At 38.5% G+C, this 19,983-nt stretch overlaps 1 protein-coding gene across 3 annotated transcripts in view; it reads right to left on the reverse strand.

Moving 5' to 3' along the window:
* Nucleotides 1–19,983, reverse strand: part of CALCR (calcitonin receptor) — a 132,036-nt gene that overhangs the window by 37,560 nt on the left and 74,493 nt on the right. For all 3 annotated transcript variants that reach the window (XM_015853563.2, XM_032443122.1, XM_015853562.2), the window contains 4 exons: nt 17,668–17,821; nt 14,042–14,152; nt 6,667–6,779; nt 2,343–2,434 (listed from right to left, as the gene is read on the reverse strand). In XM_015853563.2, coding sequence (XP_015709049.1) covers nt 2,343–2,434; nt 6,667–6,779; nt 14,042–14,152; nt 17,668–17,821 — 470 coding nt within the window. The remainder of the gene's footprint in view (nt 1–2,342; nt 2,435–6,666; nt 6,780–14,041; nt 14,153–17,667; nt 17,822–19,983) is intronic.

Here is a 19,983-nt window from a genome sequence, read left to right on the forward strand (position 1 = left end):
AAAAAGCACACAATCTGAATATACCCATAAGTGTATGAATCTAACCAAAATATAAAACTCAATCCTACCACATTTCTGTTGTGTTCCAGCCATTAACATTATTTGGAGTCTGATTTCATTCACAATATCCAGGTCCCTTTGTTCTTTTGCTCATGGCTTCTCACCTGTGTTACAGTGTATCCCAACCCCTCTCTTCTGAAACTACCTTCCTTGGTTGCTTTATTTCACTCTCATTTAAAATAATTTCATTCTTCTGTCCTGCCTTAGAAACACTGTTTTCTGTTTCTCTGCATTTTCATGTGGAGATACCATTTCTTCACCATCTCAAAGAGGAATTAAGTCCTCTGCAAAAAAGATGCAAAAGGTTCAGCCATTCTCCTGACTTTATTGACTAGCATGTATTTGGAATAATTAACCCATAATATTTGACCTGGTTACAGGTATATTTCCCAGATTTGTACATGGATCTTTTATATGACATAAGAAGTGCATCGTCAGAAAAGACTGAAAAGGTAATATAAATCAAAGTTGAGACCAGAAATAGGCTAAAGGCCCTTGTAAAAACTGATTTAAATAATACAGGGACTTTGAGGCTATAACTGATTTAAGCACTGGAACAAGTATCTGGGGTCTTGTGGAGCAACATTCACTGCAGATTTTTAAAGACAGACAACCATCTCTTGGTCTCTAGAGGCAGAGGTTCAGCAAGAGCTTCTTTTTAACCCCAATTTTCTACAATTATTATGTACACTTAAGCAGGAATTTTGTGTTTGCTATAAAACAATGAATTCTACAAATCATATTTGTATTTGGGGCCCAAACACACACCACAGAAGTTTGATTTATGGAGATGATGATATCTTACAATCCAGCATGTAAAGAATTTCATGTTGTAATGAAGTTATTCAGTTATGATGCAACATGTGAAATCTACCAGTTCCAAGATACTTTAAAAATACTATTCAGTCTAGACAAATAAAACCTCTGCACTACAAGAGTCATACAAAACGTTTATACACTAAGCGGTTATGACAGAATATGCACTGGGTGTACTTCATTCTGATTACTTAGACTTACTGGTTACAAAAAGTTCAGTGATTGCAGAAATACCCTTCATTTTAAGGTAATGCTACAAGGTAGGAAAAAATGCCAATTCTTCCCCTTACAGACTTTGAAATTTCAGTGTGTGAAAAACTGCTTTCGAAAATAGTTTCTGTGGAGAATAAATCCTGCTTTTTTGAAAACAAAGCATATATAGATTCATGATTTTGCATGAGTGGGAAGGCATTAATTTAGAAACTGCTCATAATTCACAGTTACTATCTTGGTCACTAAGATCTGAAAAAAAAAAAAGTATTTGGTATATTTGTTATATTTGGGTACCAATTTGATAGACTTGAAGGGTGGGGTTTTTTTTGGCTTTCAGTTTTATAGAAAAGTCAAACAAATAAAAACAAATAATAAATTCTGACCTATAAAAGTCATGCTTTTTTGTCCATCTTCTGAGAAGGTAAATAAGTATGTCTGAAAGTATTCTACGCTTCTGGATCAAATATATGTCTTTGAGCTTCTGAAATTGATGGCTACACAAAAGAATATCACATATCTTTCTATGAGAATGATGATAAAGAAGTGACAAATTGTATTTTGAATGCTCATCAAAGACTTGTAAAAAAGAGCGCTACTCTTACACAGGCCTATTTGTGTTCTGACATAGACAACAGATTTAGCTTCAAATATTTTCTCGCAGGCTCCAAAAAATACTCTCTTTATAATAACAACAGTGATGGCCTTTAATTGCTGTAGGTTGCCCTTATTGCATAACTTTCTCAGTACCTGCAGAGAAGATTGTGAAAAACAAAAATAGTTTGTATCCAGTCAACTAAGAAAACTTGTGAGTCAGCATAGCTCTGGATGTACAATAGCTCAAAGCCCTGTCCAGCAGTCATTCTCCAATATTTTCTCCACAGTAATTTCCCTGTATCTTGTTAAAACTGCTACTGAGAAATCCTCTTTGACTAGAGTGTGATTTAGATATGTCTAGATGCCTCAGATTTTCATGTTATTGGAAAATAAAAAAACAAATGGATTCCTTAATCTGCTAGAAATATACTGGCTTTCGTGTCTTCTAGTGATCAACAGTTTCCTGAAGTGAAACCAGAAGGTTGTTCTCAGACAGCCCCTCACTACTGATAGCGACTGAAACTGTATCTAAATGTCTGAGGGCAAATTTGAGCTCCCACTGCTCCTTCACTGCTGTAATAAACAGCATGAAACATGAGATCATTGCAACATGAGATCCCTCATGGAAAGAAGAAAGAGTGTTTGTAAGAAACACTTACTTGAAATAGAAGAAAATTGCCAAGGAAATCAACAGGGATGTTATAGACAAAGCATGGCCAACGATCGCCATATAATAAAGTATGAACGCCATCTGAAATTTAACAAAAAGAAAAGGCAAGCATGAACAATTCGCAGGCACCCATTTTTTTTCCTCATTGAGGAAGAATCTACAAAATCAGTATATTTTTTATTTCTTTTCTTTCACAGTTTCTTTTGCAATATTCCTTTAATAGCAGCATTACATTAAATAGCAGGACTTAAGGCCTACAGACAAGATAAGTGTTTCTTACATAAGTTGACCTTTTTTTGCTGCACTGAACTCACTAGCAAAATCTCTGCCTAAACTATGCATAACTAAGTTTCCTGAGTTCTAAGAAAGCACAGCAAACATAATACATAAGGATTTTCAAAAAGCCCATGGCAAGTTTCCACCCTAAAAAAATACTGAAGAAAACAGGATTGGAAGAAAGGTTTTACTGTCTGAAAGACATTTAAGCAGCAGGGAGTGAAAGCTTAATGGTCACTTTTGGATGGAGAGATGAGTCAGTCAGGTGACCTCAGGATAGGTATCAGGGCTGGCTTTTTTGTTCAATGTATTCTTTAATGACCTGAGGACTGTTTACAGATCATACTTTGCTCTTCTAGAGAATAGTAATAGACTTCTCACATATCTAAGAGAGAACAAGAAGACACTATGTGAACTTCAACAAAGATAAAAGCAGGGACAAGCGACATAATCTTTGTCTACATAATGCTAAACTCTGAACTGGCAAACAAACTCAGGACGAAGAGTAATCATGGCCAAGTCTCTGAATTGCTGGCTCACTCTGTACTGTTATCCAAAGAGTCAAGAAAACATCAGAGATCAACAGGAACAGCCCTGGAGGTAGAACATCCTTTTGTCTATGTTTAAAACTTACATCTTATATCTTTCTGAACTCCTCACCTTAAGAAGGACATAGTAGAGCTGGAAAAGGTGGAAAAAAAAAACCAACAAAACAACTACAATAACTGAGGAGGTAGAATGTCTGTGCTATGACATGTGGGTGAAAATGCCAGGATTCTCTAAACAGAAAGGACAATTCATTGGTAGCTTATGACAAAGGTCCAAGAAGTCATGAAAGCAGCAGATGAGGTGAAAACTATTTAGGAGCTCCAACCACACTGCAACAAGATACACCATGGCAATAGTGACACTAAAGTAAACCTTCCTGTTGTGCAACCAGCTAGTCTTGTTATCACTGTAAAAAACAGTGCGTATGAATAGATAACCAGGAGTTCACTTTACTAATATCATCAAAATCTATGGTAGGCCTATCCATATTTTGTGTGCCAACAGTGAAGCAAAATCACAGGACAGCACCTTGGCATCAGAATGCTGCAGTATTTAAATGCCATACAATGGTCTCAGCCAAGCTCTAAAGCATCGTCTAGCTGTCAGAATACTGCGGGAGGCTAACGGCTTGCCAAGCTTCAGTGTTCCATTTTTTTCTGAAAGCACTAATATAATATCAGCCTGTCCTGAAAAATGACTAGATAGCAGGTTCTTCTGCTGGGTTTATTTTCACCTCTATTTCATTCATTTTTCTTTTATGCATGGGCAATTTTCCTTTTTCAATGATTAGATGAATTTTTTATGACCACCCTCCTCTAAGAAAAGCTTGCAAGTACCTGTGCAGCATTTTGAGCATGGTTTCTTTATCATTCCCTCTTTGCATCCTTTGTATGCTTTTGGCAAAGAAAGAAGAATAAAGGGAGAAGACAAATTTCATGCAAGTCTTTCATTTCAGGCACATTCAGCTAATATCTGGCATACTTCTAACTGATTTCCATAGTCCTGTGTTCTGCCACTTACATTTTCTTTTGGCATTTCCAAGCCAATTGAGAATTGCTGTTGAAAACAGGTAGGAGTAAAATTCAGAAAACAAAGCTATTCTTCAGAGATTGTATGACTTCAGTCATATCCTGCATTCGTTAACCTAAGAAGTGCGGTGGCCTGCTTCATATTTACAACAAAGTCACACTTACACCATTCTGGCTATGTAGACATGATACAAGTATCACTCAGTGTGCACATTAACTGGAAAAATTCTGAATCGCCTGCTTTCCTTCCACAATGACCAACCACAATATTCTTCTGGCCATAAATATTTCTAAAGTTTTGTGGTTTTTTTTTGCTGTTTTTCTTGAGAGCTCCAGCAACCCCAGAGTGGGCAGATCAGAGTGTAGAGAAGAGAGATTTCTTAATGTGGAGAAGCGGGAGAGGTTTTTACCTATATGCATGTGCCATTTCTTTCACTGTATACTAAGTGGTGGCTGTATGATATGAGACTGATACAGTTTTAAAGACTGAATTTAATTTAGAGATGAATTTTTGTGGATGTTTTGTTTGTCTGTCTCTCCTGTATACAATCCTCAGCAAATAACAGTCGTGAGTAGCAAAAGATTCCAGGTAGCTGCATGCAAGTCCCAAAGCACTTCTGGTGACACAAACTCTCTACCTTTTAGCATACAACTGCTAAATCAGTTCAAAGGTATATTTGGGACTCAGCATAGCTTTTGTGATCACTCCATATAGTCTTACCATGGTAACTGTTCAAAAAAAGCTTTCCACATACAACAGTGAAGACAGATCAGAAAGTACTGACCTCTCAGGTAATAAAGCTTATGGTCTATTACTGCACTTTCAAGAACCGGATGTGATTTATTTTTTAAGTGATTCCAAAATACAGCAAGTTATTATTTCCAATTAGCTTCAACAAGCAATTAACTATTTTATTAACCTCTGCACTCCTTGAAATGGCAGTCTCTGATGGCCCTTCTGATACACAGTGCTTATAATGACTCACCAATTTTTTTATTTTATGCACTTTTGTGGGTATAGAATACTTGAAATAGAAACACTTAAATGCTCTTCCTCCCATGTCCCTCTAGACATCTCTTGAGGAAAGAGAATTATCAAATAGAAATATCTTCTACTCAGTTAATTAGACTCTCTATAGATACATGAAAATACTCTAGAAACCAAGCACACTCCTGGTTTTTGAAGCCTTGGAGTGAAGGTCATAATCCTACTTGGTATTTCTGTACAGATACATTCTTTCTGCATTTTCCATTATTTTTTGTTTCAGAACAATCTCAAGGGACGTATCATTTTCCGTTGTGTTCTATCTGCACTTTGCTTGAATGATATTCAAAATTCTTCTTCTGGAAGGCATGGGTAATAGGCAACAGAACTAGATTTTTTGCATCTCTACACGGCCAACTTCTGGAAAAATGGTATTTTTATGGTGCTTGCATTTAATGCCTCTGTGAGCTAAGATTCTTACTATTACTCTCTCTTTGTTGCATAGGTGAGCCCCAGTTTACCATGATGATTCCTCATGCTGCAAAAACTTTTAGAATTCACCTCCTGCCTAGTCCAGTAGACTTTTCCAAAGCTCTGTATGCTGGATCATTACTAAGTATAACCACTTACGGGTTTTTGGCCGTATTATAAAAGATCCTCCAAGACAAACCCCAAATCAAATCACTTTCTGATTTTCCCTGCCATTATTCCAGAGAGTCACAAATTACTCTGTCACAAATCTGTATTCAGATTTTCCTGGAGCTCCGTTCACATTTGAGAAATATGTTTATTTTCATGAGCTTACCTAAATTCTTTTTTAAAAGCTGTTCTCATATTTCTTTCCCCTTTCTTTTGTTGCTTTCTGACTTTGATCTCCTTTTTCAGCTCAGCAGCTGGAAATACTGATTCAAATGCTTAATTTATTACTGTAAATAGTCGCACTGACTTCAGTTAAACTATTAAATATAAATGTGTTCAGGTTTGTAGAATTTTCTGGCATAATGGTATCTTCATCAATGTTTCTATTCAAAGGGACTGAATAAAGCGTGATATTCTTTGCTTATGAAAACAATCTTAACCTATTTTAGGATTTCCAGCCCTGCTAAGAAGTTATCAATGGCTTGGAAGATTCTGGTTACTGAAAACAAAACTGAAATTCTAAAGGATCCTTTTATAACTGTTGGATGGTCAGGAAAAAGAACACAGGGATTAAAAAATGCATTTGAAAAATGCAGCGAAGTCGATGAGATGAATTGCTACTAAATCATCCAGCCTGTAGCAAACATGTATTAGGTCTAACTTAGATCTAAGAATTCATGAAATAATTGTAATAAGTTAAAATTATGAAGCCAATTCTATTCAACAAATAAATGCAACAAATAAAACTAAAAGATGAAGATGAGTCTGACCAGCTTCATATGTGCCCAGCCAAAAACCATTCCAAGACAATTGCTGTCTTTTTAACTGTAGCATACCTTCAATTTTTCAGAAGTGAAAGAGTTGCACAGTGTGTAGTTGGACCAAGTTCGGTTGCTCTCAGGATGGCGGAACCAGTTTCCAGTTTCATCACAGTATTTTGAAGCTCTTTCTGATGGTAAAGTGCAATAATAATTACTTTGTTAGCATATTACACATTAAAAATCCTTGAATGAATGCAACAGAGTATATATACCCAACCTTAACTCAGATGCAATTATTTCCATGTTAATAATTCACTTAAAGAGGCTATTGAAACTTGCTCAAACTGGTACTCCCAGTGAGGTGCCAGTATTCCTCCACAAACACTAATAAATCATGTCCTGTGGTAGGGTTCCATGTTTTACAGGGAATAATTGAGTAATTAGTTAAAAGTGATGTATAGGGAAAGGGCAGCAAGCAGTACATGAACTGGAGCTCAGGAGCTGGTGATGGCAATAGTCCCAACATCAGTGGTGCATCTTTGCAGACAGCTGGAAGGGTCTGCCCAAACTCTGTGCCAGCAGTAGGCAGGATCACTGCTGATTTGCCCCCAAGGTTACAAACACAGATATAAGCAGGCTCTATGCTTGAATAGATGTGTGTTTGGCTTTTCTGTGCATGTCTGCCACAGGTGACACTGGCACCCTCTCCAGTGCTCATCAGGTCCATGCTTCATTGCATGTGTCCTTGCAGTAGCAGCACCGTTAGGATAGCTCAGGGGGTGTCTGGGAGCACAAATGTGTGTTGTGCAGGCATCCTCCAGGCTGCATCTGCATTTCTGGCTTGGAAATCCAGGATACAGGGCTGCAGACAGTCACTTCTAATCACCTGTGAAGTCTAGTACTAATTCCTTTGGCTTTCCCCACAACTGTTAGCCATAGGGGAATCTGTGGAAAACTTGTCTGTGTAACAACAGCGGCTACAATCAGAAGCTTAAATTATTTGATGCTTTCTTAGATAGTGACACAACTGTTTATTTATTAAATATGCAGCAGTTCAAGTTTGACTTTTTTTTGGTAGTCTAAGGGGTCTGTCTTGACATCCCTTTTTCTATTGTAGCTTTGTGATTTTATTGACCTTACGCATAGGTTATCAGCATTTCCACTCAATTTACTTTTAAAGAGCCAATTACTGTTTGATCAGACACATTTTCATTTCTTGCATTCAACATCTGCGTTTCTTAGTCAGCTCTGATGATTAATGTCTCTCATAACCTGGAAGATTCATATTCCCTCTTTACACGCTGAGAAAAGCAGTCGATTATACTGGCAGGGTAAGCGTTTTGTGGACTGAGTTATCTTCCTCTGACTAGACATGCACTTTGTATAGTACTACTGCACAAAGAAGATGATCCTACAGAACACAGCATACTTTTGAAATTACCCTGAGCTTCAAATCATTGTTTTGAGGGACTTGCTGAAAATCAATACGTGCATTAGCAATACAAAGAGGAACAGTACATGCTATCTCAGCCTTCCATCACTGCAGCTTGCAGATAATCTCAGGCTGCCTGTGTAGCAATGTTCTCGTTGTACTCTTTGCCAGATATTTTCTAAAGCTGGAAAAAGTGTTTGGTCATAGCTAAAAGATTAATGGTTACTCTACCATGGAACACAGTGTACAAACATTGTACCTGCTATCCTATATACCATGCAAAATGAGCAGCTTTTGTTAATATACTATAGAGCATGATGGTAATACCATCTATCATCTCTGTACTTTAATGCCTAGGTAGGCACACTGCCTATGTTTAATCTGACCTTTGTAAGTTGGAGATGAATCTGCTGCTTCATAGTTTTCCTTGAAGCCAGATAAATGCAACTGATCCTACTTTGGAAGTTGCCAGAGCCCACTGATTTCCTGCTGTAGTGCTGTCGGAAAATGGAACTAGGAGATCAGAATCCCATGGTATGGGTCGTATTATCATTAAGTACAACTGTGATACACCCACTAAATATGATACGTGTGTTTTCAAAATATTTAATTAAAAATGATAGATTGATAAAAAGTGTGGGATAATGTTTATGATACAAGGGACAGTTTTTCACATTTTTGCTCACTGCTTTTGGTAGATCATAAACAAAGAGGATTAGATTAGGTACCTAGGTGTCCTTCACCTATGGTGCTCGTGAGATGCAATGCATTTAGTCACTGGGACTTGTTGTTGAATAATTTTCACAGTGTTTGTATTAATTTGAGATTTGAGGCTTGATATGGGGGAAATTAGACTACTTTCATGCTGTCCATTCCAATAACTTAAATTGGTAGAACATTTATTCTAAAATTCTAATTTTATGAAGAAATGAAGCTCTGTTCTACTGCAAGTTTTTCTCTGAGAGCTCAGTAGCAGATACATGATTGGGAACCTTGGAATATGTGTTTTATACTAACCAGAACAATCTGTAGTAAGCACCTGAAAATATACTCAAGTGCATAAAGATAAGTAAGATCACACTAGCAATGGAAAGTGGAAATGTATCCTTTAAGATTATTGAAATACTTTGTAAACACAAATTTTTAGGCTCTGTTTGTATGCTGTTTGCTTGGATAGGGTACCATTTGAGTATCACACTATTCAGAATGGAAGAATGGTGGCACTGTGTAGGATTCATCTCATCTGACCTGAGCTACCCTAATGTTATGGATCTTCTCAAAGGCAGTTGTGCAGGCTCTTTGTAGTTAGCTAAAAAGGACAGACACTTCAGGAGCTGTCTGGGAAATTGGGTGAGAGAATCCGAGCTGCCGTGGCAGCTTCACTGGAATAATGAGGTTTCTAAAAAGGCGAACCAATAATAATAGTTTTGCATGTGTTACTGCTTGTGCTAGCAAAGATGCTTTTATGAATCAAATTCTCATAAAAAGCAACTCAGTCATTTATATGTAACAAATATCTTAACCCAATAACAGCGGAACAAACGTGAATAATCAAACAGTCCTTTTACAATTAGTTGAACTGAATGGCTAGCAGATGTTAAAAGAGTCAACTCCATTTTTCTTTATTTTATTGCAGAGTTATATGCTGGAAGTAAAAAAAAATGTAACCCTCTGTTGCAGTGCATGCTCAGCACATACCAGACACTGGATTCTTTGCCACTGTTTGGATTGAGCTGCACAGTAGTTAAGTTCTGCAGATGAGGGGATAGCTGATACTTCTGTAACACATCTGATTTATTTACTTACCTTCTCAGTAAAATATTCTAGAAGAAAATTTTTCAAAAATGAAAAAAAATTGTCTGAAACAGTACAATGGAAATCCCAGAAAATTCCAGTTCCACTGTCCCAGTGAGTGGAGAGTTCTCACTATCATCAAAATGCCTTTTCTGCAAAACTAGAGATTTTAGAATAAAGTCAAATTATGCACTATGGGAATAACAAATGTTTCCAGTGCAGCTGCTGAGATGCCTAGCATGATAGAAATACAGAGAAGGGCTGGGTACACCTGCCATCAGCTCCAGCATATTGCCACACCAAGGCACTCTGCTGAGTTGCCAGGAGCCCAGGATGGAGTGGGCATCGAGGAGGGGAAGCTGAAGCTGAGAAGCTGCTTAGATTAGGGATGCCTGGGAAATGGCCTCCCTGCCTGCATGGAGCTGCAACTGAGACCCAGAGGGTCCCCCTCTCTCACTGCTTTGTGGAAGTGGTTTCTCATCTGCAACCTCAGCTTGGCATCCTGCTCTGCTGGATGCTCTCTGCATTTTGCCAGCTGTGAGAAGGGTGTGCCTGTGTCTGTCAGCCCCATTCCCTGTGGTTGCAAGTGTCATAGCAGCTAAATCCAAAAGGATCAGCAAGAACAAACTGATCTGCTCACCCTTCCTCTGCACAGGGGGCTTGTCCTGATTTCCTTATTTCTTCAGAAATATGTTGTAAGAAAAATCAAAATCTTTCAAAAACTGCACTGGAAGCTTGTGAAGGGCACTAGAAGAGAGCAAGGGGATTCACTCCTAGATATTCCTTCTTTCAGAGCCACATAAAGAGTTGCAAGGTCTACAGAATGGATCCAAAGTGCAGAACTGAGAGAATCTTTGCTAGAAGCAGCCTCAGATCATGGACTCAGCTGATTTAGAAGGTTCTGCTCCTAGCCACTATATTTTGCCAAAGGACAAAAAGGAGGGAAAGAACAACCTGAAGAGAAGGTAATGCTCTCACAACACAACTCATCCATCTAGCTGCACTGCCGTACATGGCTGCACCAAATTCATCCTGATCATAGTCACAGTGCAGAGGCAGGGAGGTGGGCAAAATACAGTGCTCTGCCTCAGACCCGACAGGCTCTGCTTGCTCAGCACCGGGCCCCAGTCCATCTGACATGGAATGCCATTGCATCCACCATATATTTCCTTTCTGTTTTATTAGCAAGAGTATTAACTGCATGAATTACATACTATATATTCCTATCAAATTCTGTTCTTTCAATTCCTATAAATCTGAGTGTGACTTGAAGCCATTTAATAGGGATTATACCACAATTTAACCTGAGTAAAATAGAAATATAGAGTACTATTCAAGGGAAACTGTGCATGTTGTCTCACTACAGGGGTACAAAATCCAGCACTGCTCAGGGCTTCAGTCAGGAGCAGATGAGACAATGAATGTCCTGCTGGCACAGGAGCTTAACCAGTAGAACTCTTTACATTTTTCCAATGAAACGATTTGTTTTTATGCATTACCACATTGCACGTGCTGGTCAATGTGAAAAACAGATTGCTGTAAAAGGCAATTTGCTTATTGAAAAAATAAATGGCTTGTAGAGAAGAATTTATATTCATTAGCTTTAAGATACAACCTTCTTTTCACAGGATAGAGCTTTGTCAGGAGGGAAAAGAAGTGTAGGAAGCCCTAGTTAGAGGACTTAGCAGGATTACAACTGTGGTCCTTTGTCTTCTAGATTTCTATCTAGTATGAGCTGACATGCATTCAGTGAGATAAGTGGAATTACATTTGGTTGAATTAGTGGTGAAGTTGTCAGACAGAAAATAAACTGAGCACTAAGCGTGTTGGAGATCTCTTTCCTTGTCATTATTAGGTGCCATTTTCCCCAGATTATGATTTATCCTGATTTACACCCACTAACAACTTCTTGGCTTATAAGAAAATATAAGAACTTTTCCCACATACCATGGTGATTAGTACCTTGCCTCATGTAGTAGATTCAGGGTGGTATCCTCAGTCTAATTTAGAGAATGGTTTGATCCCGGGTGTCTCATTTCACATTGCCTACTTTTCTGCCCACTTTCTCATCTATGAGATCTATCCTGTTGGCTTTAATACTGACTGCTGTTGGGGTTCAGGTACAGCAAGCTGTTATGCAGCACCCAGGTGCAGATAGGAGGAAGATGTGATCCTAGGTTACCAGATAACCGACTTTTCCAGTTGCAAATGATATGCATCAAAGCACAAAAAGAAAGCTGAATTCTATCATTTTATTCCAGGACTTGAGGCTATGCATGGCCCCAAAAAGAAGTCATGTAGACACTGGGGAATTAAGAATCAGTAGTTCTGCAGGTATCAGGACAGCAATAAGTGGTACAACAGGAGATACTTCTTTCAGAAGCCCATGGGCTTACTACTTGCATGCCTCAAATATATGCTAAGGTGGTCTGATGCCACAGAGCCTTAATGAGAAGGAAGTCTGACAGGCACTGTGGTTTTCATCTTATAAAATCATTGTTCCTTGGGATTAATTTTATGTTTCTCAGCAGAAAATTTAGCTATACCCAACACAGAAATGACTTGTGACACGAACTTGGTAGGCTTTTCTCAAGACAGCTGAACCTGTGGTTTTGGACACCTCTGAGTGGCAGCCAGTTCCATTAGCAACTGAAAGATTTCCTCTCCCTCCCACCGTTTCTTGTCTTCCTACTACTTTGTTAAGGTCCTGCATGACAGTCAGACACCCGTAGAGGCAGGCTTCATGCTGGCTTTACACTGCAGCTGTAGTACACATGGGGTACTTGGCAGACATTATAGGAAAGCAGCTCTGGCTGCACCAGAAGGTGCAAAGATGCCTCAGAGGCACAGAAATGGTGCCAGGCAGTGGGGCCATCAGCCTAGAGGCAAGCGGATGTGCCACCTGTGAGCAGAGGGATGTGCCAAGGGGAAATGCTGACTTTAGGGGGCTGAATGTATTGCTCCTGCACCGGAACGCAGATAGATCAGCAGGAAATTGCTGAAGGAGGATTCTTGCCCCCTGTGGCTTCATACAGATAACAGGAACACTAAAAAAAATCCCAAACCTGCAAGCTTTTAAGCACAGTGGAAAGAAAAACTGGAACACACACACAGCGTGGGCCAGGCTCTGTAGCACACATTGGTACCTTAAAGAGCCCTTTGCAATCAATCCAACGCGTCACAGTCCTCAACTTTAATACACATTAATAAGCAGAGAGAGGTGCTTCAAGGATGGTTTGAAGTGTCACTTTGAAGAGTGCTGCTGGAATGGGGTGATTAGTGCAGAACAAGTTGCTGGAGACAGGCAAGCAGCAGTCTGAGAGTAGGTGGCTTGTGCAGCAGCTAGAGGGTTGGGCCCATAACCAGGTGGGGTGGGCACCTGGGAGCAGTGGGAGGCTGTTGTGCTGTCCTCCACCTGCTTTTACAGGAACATATGGAGTATTCATAAATCAAGATGGTTAGTGGTTAGCCATTTGGGGATGATATCATGAAAAAAATGCAGTCAGAACCAAAAGATTTCATGGCACTTCTGCAGTGAATATAGAAAAAAAGGACACGCAACCTCAGGACCGTAAGCCTTCAGCTCTCACCTGAGCACAAACATTTATGGGACTTGTGGTTACAGCTGACTGAGGATGCTGGAGCCTCAAGCGCTGCTGATAAGCAGTAAGTCCTGAAAGCTGAACACACAGTTTTGTCTTTCCTCAAGCAAAATCCTTTGTGGAGTTTTATTTGCACCTAATATTTCTTCATAACTATTCAGCAGAAATTATGTCCTTGATTTTTTCCCTTTTATTTATCTGTTTAAACATTCTTGATTTACTTCTCTTTGCCCACAGAGCTGCTGGCACTTCCATGAGGAATTCAACAAACAATTGGAACTTTGAAAGAATATCAATTCTGCTAATCTTCTTCCAAAAAATATTTTCCAGTAAAAACAGCAGATTCTGATATATATTTCACGAGTACTTTTATCATCTTCCCCTTGATAGAAAAATCTAGAATGAGGTGTTCAAATCTATTTTCATAAAAAAATGTTCTGTAACTCCAGCAGTTCTGTTCACATCAATATAGCACTTAAAATAATATACAAATGAAAATACATAAATTAGGTGACTTGAAGACTATACATATTTTCATTTCAGCCAGACTTAGATTTTATGCTTCCACTCAAGGTCATGAATATTCCTTTGAAAGATAAGATGATAAAATTAAGTACCGTACCAGTTGGGTCAAAGTCTGGAAAATAATCTGGGCAGTTCTGAGCAGTGATTCTGCCAGCAGGCGTGTCATCCCAGCACAGCCAGCCATCCCACGTTCGGTTGCAGAACAGACCTGGATGTTGAAGAGGAATTCAGTAGTCAATTTAGCAATCACTCCTTAGCCCATTCTGTTCTGGCCTCCCAGGGAACCTTGCTATTTGCAGACAATAAAGTGGTTTTGCAATATAAGCCCTTGTTATCGATACACCTGGAGTGGCATTTAGGTAGTAGAAAGTACTTGGTTTAGCCAACCAGATGTTAGTGGTGTTAATGTTACTGGAAACTGATGTTTTAAAGGCTACTGAATGGAGCTTTGAGTGTAGGGTCTGAACCTACACATTCCTATTCTTTACCCTTATCAGTCGTAGCAGACAGGACCCTGTAAGTTCCCTTCTGCAGAGGTAGCACTCCTGAGGCTGTGTCCACTACAAGGATTGTTCCCAGACACACAAAAGACAAAGTAGATGAGAGAGGGAGGCAGAATACTGCTCTTTCTTGCTTCCCATCTGAGAGATGTTATATAATGTAGTCTGCAGAAATTGCAGTATGAGGCTGCTTGCAACAACACAACTTCCCCACTCACTGTGGATTTATGCAAAGAACACATAAGGACCCCCCAAAAATACGTCTTGGTTATTTTTTATGTAAAATCAATTTTGTTGGGGGAAAGGTATTAACCAACATGACTGACAGGCTAAGGAGATATACAGTGAGAAGATGTACTTTACTATTTTGTGCTCTGGTCCCAAGGGATTTTCAGACTAGCTGCTATCACCATGTAGGTTGTTTTTGACAGACTTACAGAGAAGGCATTTAATGGCCTTTGACAGTTAATAAGTTACGAGCAACTAATTGCTTCTGATACCCTTAGAATTTTGATCTGATGAGATTTTTTGTTTAAACTTTTGCAAAGGAGCATAATATTTGCATTAGAGTTACAAAGCTTTAAATTGCATTTTCAGTGTTGAAATTTTCAATGATGACTGTTAATTTAAGTTGAAATAGCTGTGAACTAAAATGGAAAGCATAAAAATTTAGAAATTATTATATTTTTTTCCATTTTAGATGCATAGGAAAAGGGATATTTTTATGAAAACTATTTCTTCATTAGGTTAGACTTTGTGCACAGATATTTTGCCATCATCAAGTCAGATATGCTATTGCTGCCTGTTCACTTTATTAGCAAGCCATTCTATCAGCTGTTTGTTATCTTTCAGGCATTCTTTTGTTCTCTGTTTTTGAGATACATTTGAAATCGTTTTGTAATACCAAAGAAGAGGAAAAAATGTTTGCAACATAAGTTTGTATCTGCAAGACACAGCAGAATGAAGCTGGTAGGGATTTCAGGCTTTAATTTTAAATCCTTTGCCTTGCCTTATAAAGCAAGATCCATACAATGTGGAATGTGTCTTTCAAGGTCAGGGACAGGGTATATATATACATATGCCCATAAACACAAATATGTATACACTAACATATACATATATATATGTTTTTGAACTCCTGTAGCAATTCAAACAGTCTAAGTAATAAACCACAGAAGTAAGATGTGAACAACATATTGCTGAATCACTGACCAGAACAATTGTGTTTTCGGAGCGAGTGAGGGAATGCTGTGCAGGATGGTCAGGCATTCCCATGTGCTTGAGCTTTACATTTCATTACTTCTCTGTGGCTCATCAGTTCTACCTTGAAAGAGGCAAGGTGCACCCAGTAGATGCCTTCAGCTGAGATCTTGGGCTTTTCTTCTCAGGAGACACCCCAACAGTTGTTCTTTGCATTAAGGGAATTAACTGTCTCATACATCCTCCCTTTCAAATTTGCAGCTAAGAGACTCAGACACTTGCTCACTTCCTTCTGTTTATGAAATATATTTAATAATTATGAAATATAGATGTTGAAGGACTGATGAGGATTCTGTAATTCAGTTGTGACTTACAGAAACAAGACCATGGTGAAAACACAACTAATGTAATGTAGTAGTGTTGGCCTTTTTCCCTGTTCACTTATTAACTTCAGTCTGTGTTACAAATGCGTTAAATGCATGTTGCTATGAACACTCCCCGGTGGCACCACTGAAACCCAGCTGTCAGCTGAAGGAGCGCAGGTACTGCTGAGCTGTGTCAGATGGCTGCTGGGATGCTGCTGCTGTCCTCCTGGCACAGCCCTGCCCTGGAGAATCCACCAGGACATCATATGAAACAAGAATCATTTATGTTGGGGAAACACTTCAGCCCTTTGCAACAAATTACATGTGGAAGGGGTAAAAAATAGAAAAGAAAGAAAGGGAATAGATTAGAACTATAGATTAATGCAAAGATTACATATTTATAGAGCTGGAGACTAAATGAGTAATCTGTGCAGAGAACAGGCCAGCACCTAAAGGCTTGTTTATGTCTGAAACGTGACAGTTTTTATTGCCCCATTTAAATACTTGCATGTTGGTCTTTGTTTGTTTGCTTCTCCCGTCATTGGCCTAAGTGAAAACTCATTTGAATCAAAGGGTTCTACATTCTACATTTCTACATTCATTCCCAAATATTTCTGCATCAAGGCCTGAGGATCTTAACATCTAGTCACTGACTTTTACATACATCAATAAAATCTCATAAAGAGTTACAGAAATGCCTTTGTTCTTATACTGAAGAAAACCTCAACAACGCATTATCTCTACCTCATTTACTGTGATTTTTTTCCGATATAACTTCTCTTAAACAGTGCCCTCAGTCTCTGCTCTTAGGGACATGGGTTAGTGGCCAGTGTGGTGATGGGTCGACAGTCAACCTCAGAGGTCTTTTCCAACCTTAATGATCCTATGATTCTATGACATTATGATTCTTTACTTGAACAAATTGCCACTATGCCTCAAGTATTTTTTCTCTAGCTTCCTGGTAGTTTCTTTATTATTTTCTTTGAAAAACGTGACCAGAAGAGAACCCTCAGTCCCAGCCTGAAAGGCTTCTTCATTCACTGTATGCCATTGTTGCACCACTATTATTTGTCATTTTCCTTTTTATTGATCTTAACACATGTCTCCTATTTGGTAATGGCCTTCAGTACTTTATAAACCTCTTTTACTACTGTTACTGTTGAATATGGAAGACCTGGAACACTTGTGTTGGTACAGAGCGCAACAGTTCTCAGTTAATTCAGGACAGACAGAAAAGCAAAAAAAGTGAGCAAAGCAAGACTGTTATTATATTTAAGATATCACTGTTCACGGTCACATCTTTGTGTAACAGTACCATGAAGTACTGCACTGACAGATCTGGAAAACTTAACTACCTAAGGAACAGAACAAAAATTCAAGCAGCAAAGTCCTGAGCCAGCAATGCACTTCATCTACATGATGCGGGTACCATCTGTATGGGAAAGAAGGAAGAGCCGCTCATTCCCTGGGCTCACTCTAGCCTTTCTTTTTCCTTAGCATCTCAGTGAACAGTAAGTTAGTGTGAATCTGACTGCTGCTTACCAGAAGGCAGCTGCACCCCAAGTTAAAACACAGGTTAGCATAAAGAACAAAATGCTTCTTTGTAGTGATATACACAAACATGGTAATATAAAAAAAGAATTTTTAATCTTCTTTACCTTTTTTCCTATATGGAGGAGCTCTGTTCATCCTCTCATAGCATTTGAACTGTGAATCTATTATCTTCTGTCGTATGACTGAATTTTCAGTTACTACAGGCTCTAATGTAGGATCAGTATAATTTACAGTAGCAGTAAGACTTGGAACGATTCTCTGTACAGAAAGGAAAAACTGTTAGTAACACTGAATAAGCTAGTAGGATAAAAAACTAAATAAATTACAAAAGAAGGTCAGAAAACTTCATTGTGCATTCCTCAAAGGCCTTTTATTTGCATATTTTGCATTATGATAGACCTTAGTGCTTTCAAAGTAAATGCTCAATTTCAACTAAGTTTACTTCACTATAAGCTCCAGATTTTAACCAAGCCCTTTATTCCTGGCAAAAGAAAGAACCATTAAATACTAGATAAAGTCTTTAAAATATTTCCATTTAGATTAGTGACCTGCAAAAAAATTTGTATGTATCTGTCCAATGTTATACCCATGTACTCGCTCCCACTTACGCTGATTTCTCTCTAGATTACCCAGTCAGTGCCACAGGCTAGAAACACTATTTTTTCATGTTTTCTGCTTCCTAATTTGAGCTCCCTCAACAACTGTTAGGGCCAGGGTAAAGGGTTTAAGCCTCACAACCTGAGCTTAGTTCTTAATTAAGCAAAGTGCCCCCAAATCTGCGAGTCTGAATGAAAAGTCCTCTTTGATCAAGTGGCCTCTTCTGAAGGATTCCACTCCAAGCAGCCTGAAGGGCACAAAGAAGGACCACTGCCTATGGAAGGCCAAGATCTCAGGCAGAAAGATCAGTTGTTCTCTTTTCGTCCACTCCTTTGTTGCACAGCCCAGGTCTGTGAATCGGGGTGGAAATGAGTATGTGGTGTTCTTGTTAAAGTTCTTTTGCTTCAATTCTGTATCAGGATACTTCTCTTTGGGAAGGTGATAGAAAAGGGTTATTTCTTCAGATTCCCCAAGCAAAAGCAATGCGGCCGTGGCACTTTCTTTGCATGACTCTCTACTTTTTTTACATGCAAAGCTATACTTAAGCTATTGCAAGTACATACAGAGTTATTTGAAGTCTCCTTCAAAACTGAGGACTCCCACAAGCCCACAGCTTTAAAGCTATTGGGGATCTTTCTTATTCAAAGCCTGCATTTCTCTAGACAGGCCATACAGGTAATGTTACTAACATCAGTACTTTAAACAGTATTTTATGTATATAGGAAAGAGTAAGTTTAGGACTTTTAGGAGTATGCTTCAGATTATATTGATCACCTTCTAGGCACATTTGAGCCTATGAGATTCACATTAAAGTAAAATGCTTGTACACAGATCATTAAGCAGGCATGTAGAGCTGTACAATCAAAAATCATGACAGATTTGAAAGTTCAAATATGAAGTGACTTCTTAAATTACTGTTCACCAGTTTTCTTTCACAATGTTTATATTTGACTTTTGTTTTCTTTTTGCAAGGAGATGGTCTGTTCTTCAGCTCCCTCTGACAAAACAAGAACAATTCACACTAACAATACAACCAGAAAGACTGAAGTTACTGGTCATAAATTGCAGTTTCTTTTTCTTATCTGTTTCCTATCTGTACAGAGTAAAGCACAACACAACTGTATGATAATTGGCAAATGCCAGCTACACAGATAGAAACTGTAAGTACTTTTAAAGTGCATTGAAACACCTTTCCCTTCTTTTAAGTTGTTTTGGATCATTATTATCCACCATTCTTGAAAGGAAAGACTTTTCCCAAGATTGCACATTATAAAAACATATACACTGGAATCAAAAGTAAGAAACGGAGTCAGACAGTCATTCCTGTCTTTTAACTGGTGAAGATGTAACAGTTGGTAACCAGGGCTGGAAATTTTTGGGAATGAGATACAAGAGAGAAAAAACATCCTTCTCTTCAAAGTCAGTTTCATAATTTGCCACATGTAAGGGAGGAATCTACTTCCTGAAGGAAATAGCTCTTATTAGGCATAGATTAATGAGAATACTATTTGGGAGCAGAGACTTCCTGTGGTGGTAGACAGGATGAATGTTTTGGATTGTGCACTAAGTTATTTAAAGTGCTCAACCACATAACCGTTCTGCTACCTTTGAGCAAGGCAATCATGTTACAGTTGAAATTGTGAGAATAATTCCCATTACCCACATTTGGTCCAGGAATTCACTTACAGAGATTAAAAATATAGATGAGAATGTGTCACAAAACCCCAATAGAAATGATTGCTTCATCAGGGGAAATCATTTAATGGCCAACTGTAAAAGTAAAGCAACTTTGGATAAAGACTTGAATATTAACATTACATTAT

This window comes from Coturnix japonica, chromosome 2, assembly GCF_001577835.2.
Source record: "Coturnix japonica isolate 7356 chromosome 2, Coturnix japonica 2.1, whole genome shotgun sequence".
Lineage (NCBI taxonomy): Eukaryota > Metazoa > Chordata > Aves > Galliformes > Phasianidae > Coturnix > Coturnix japonica.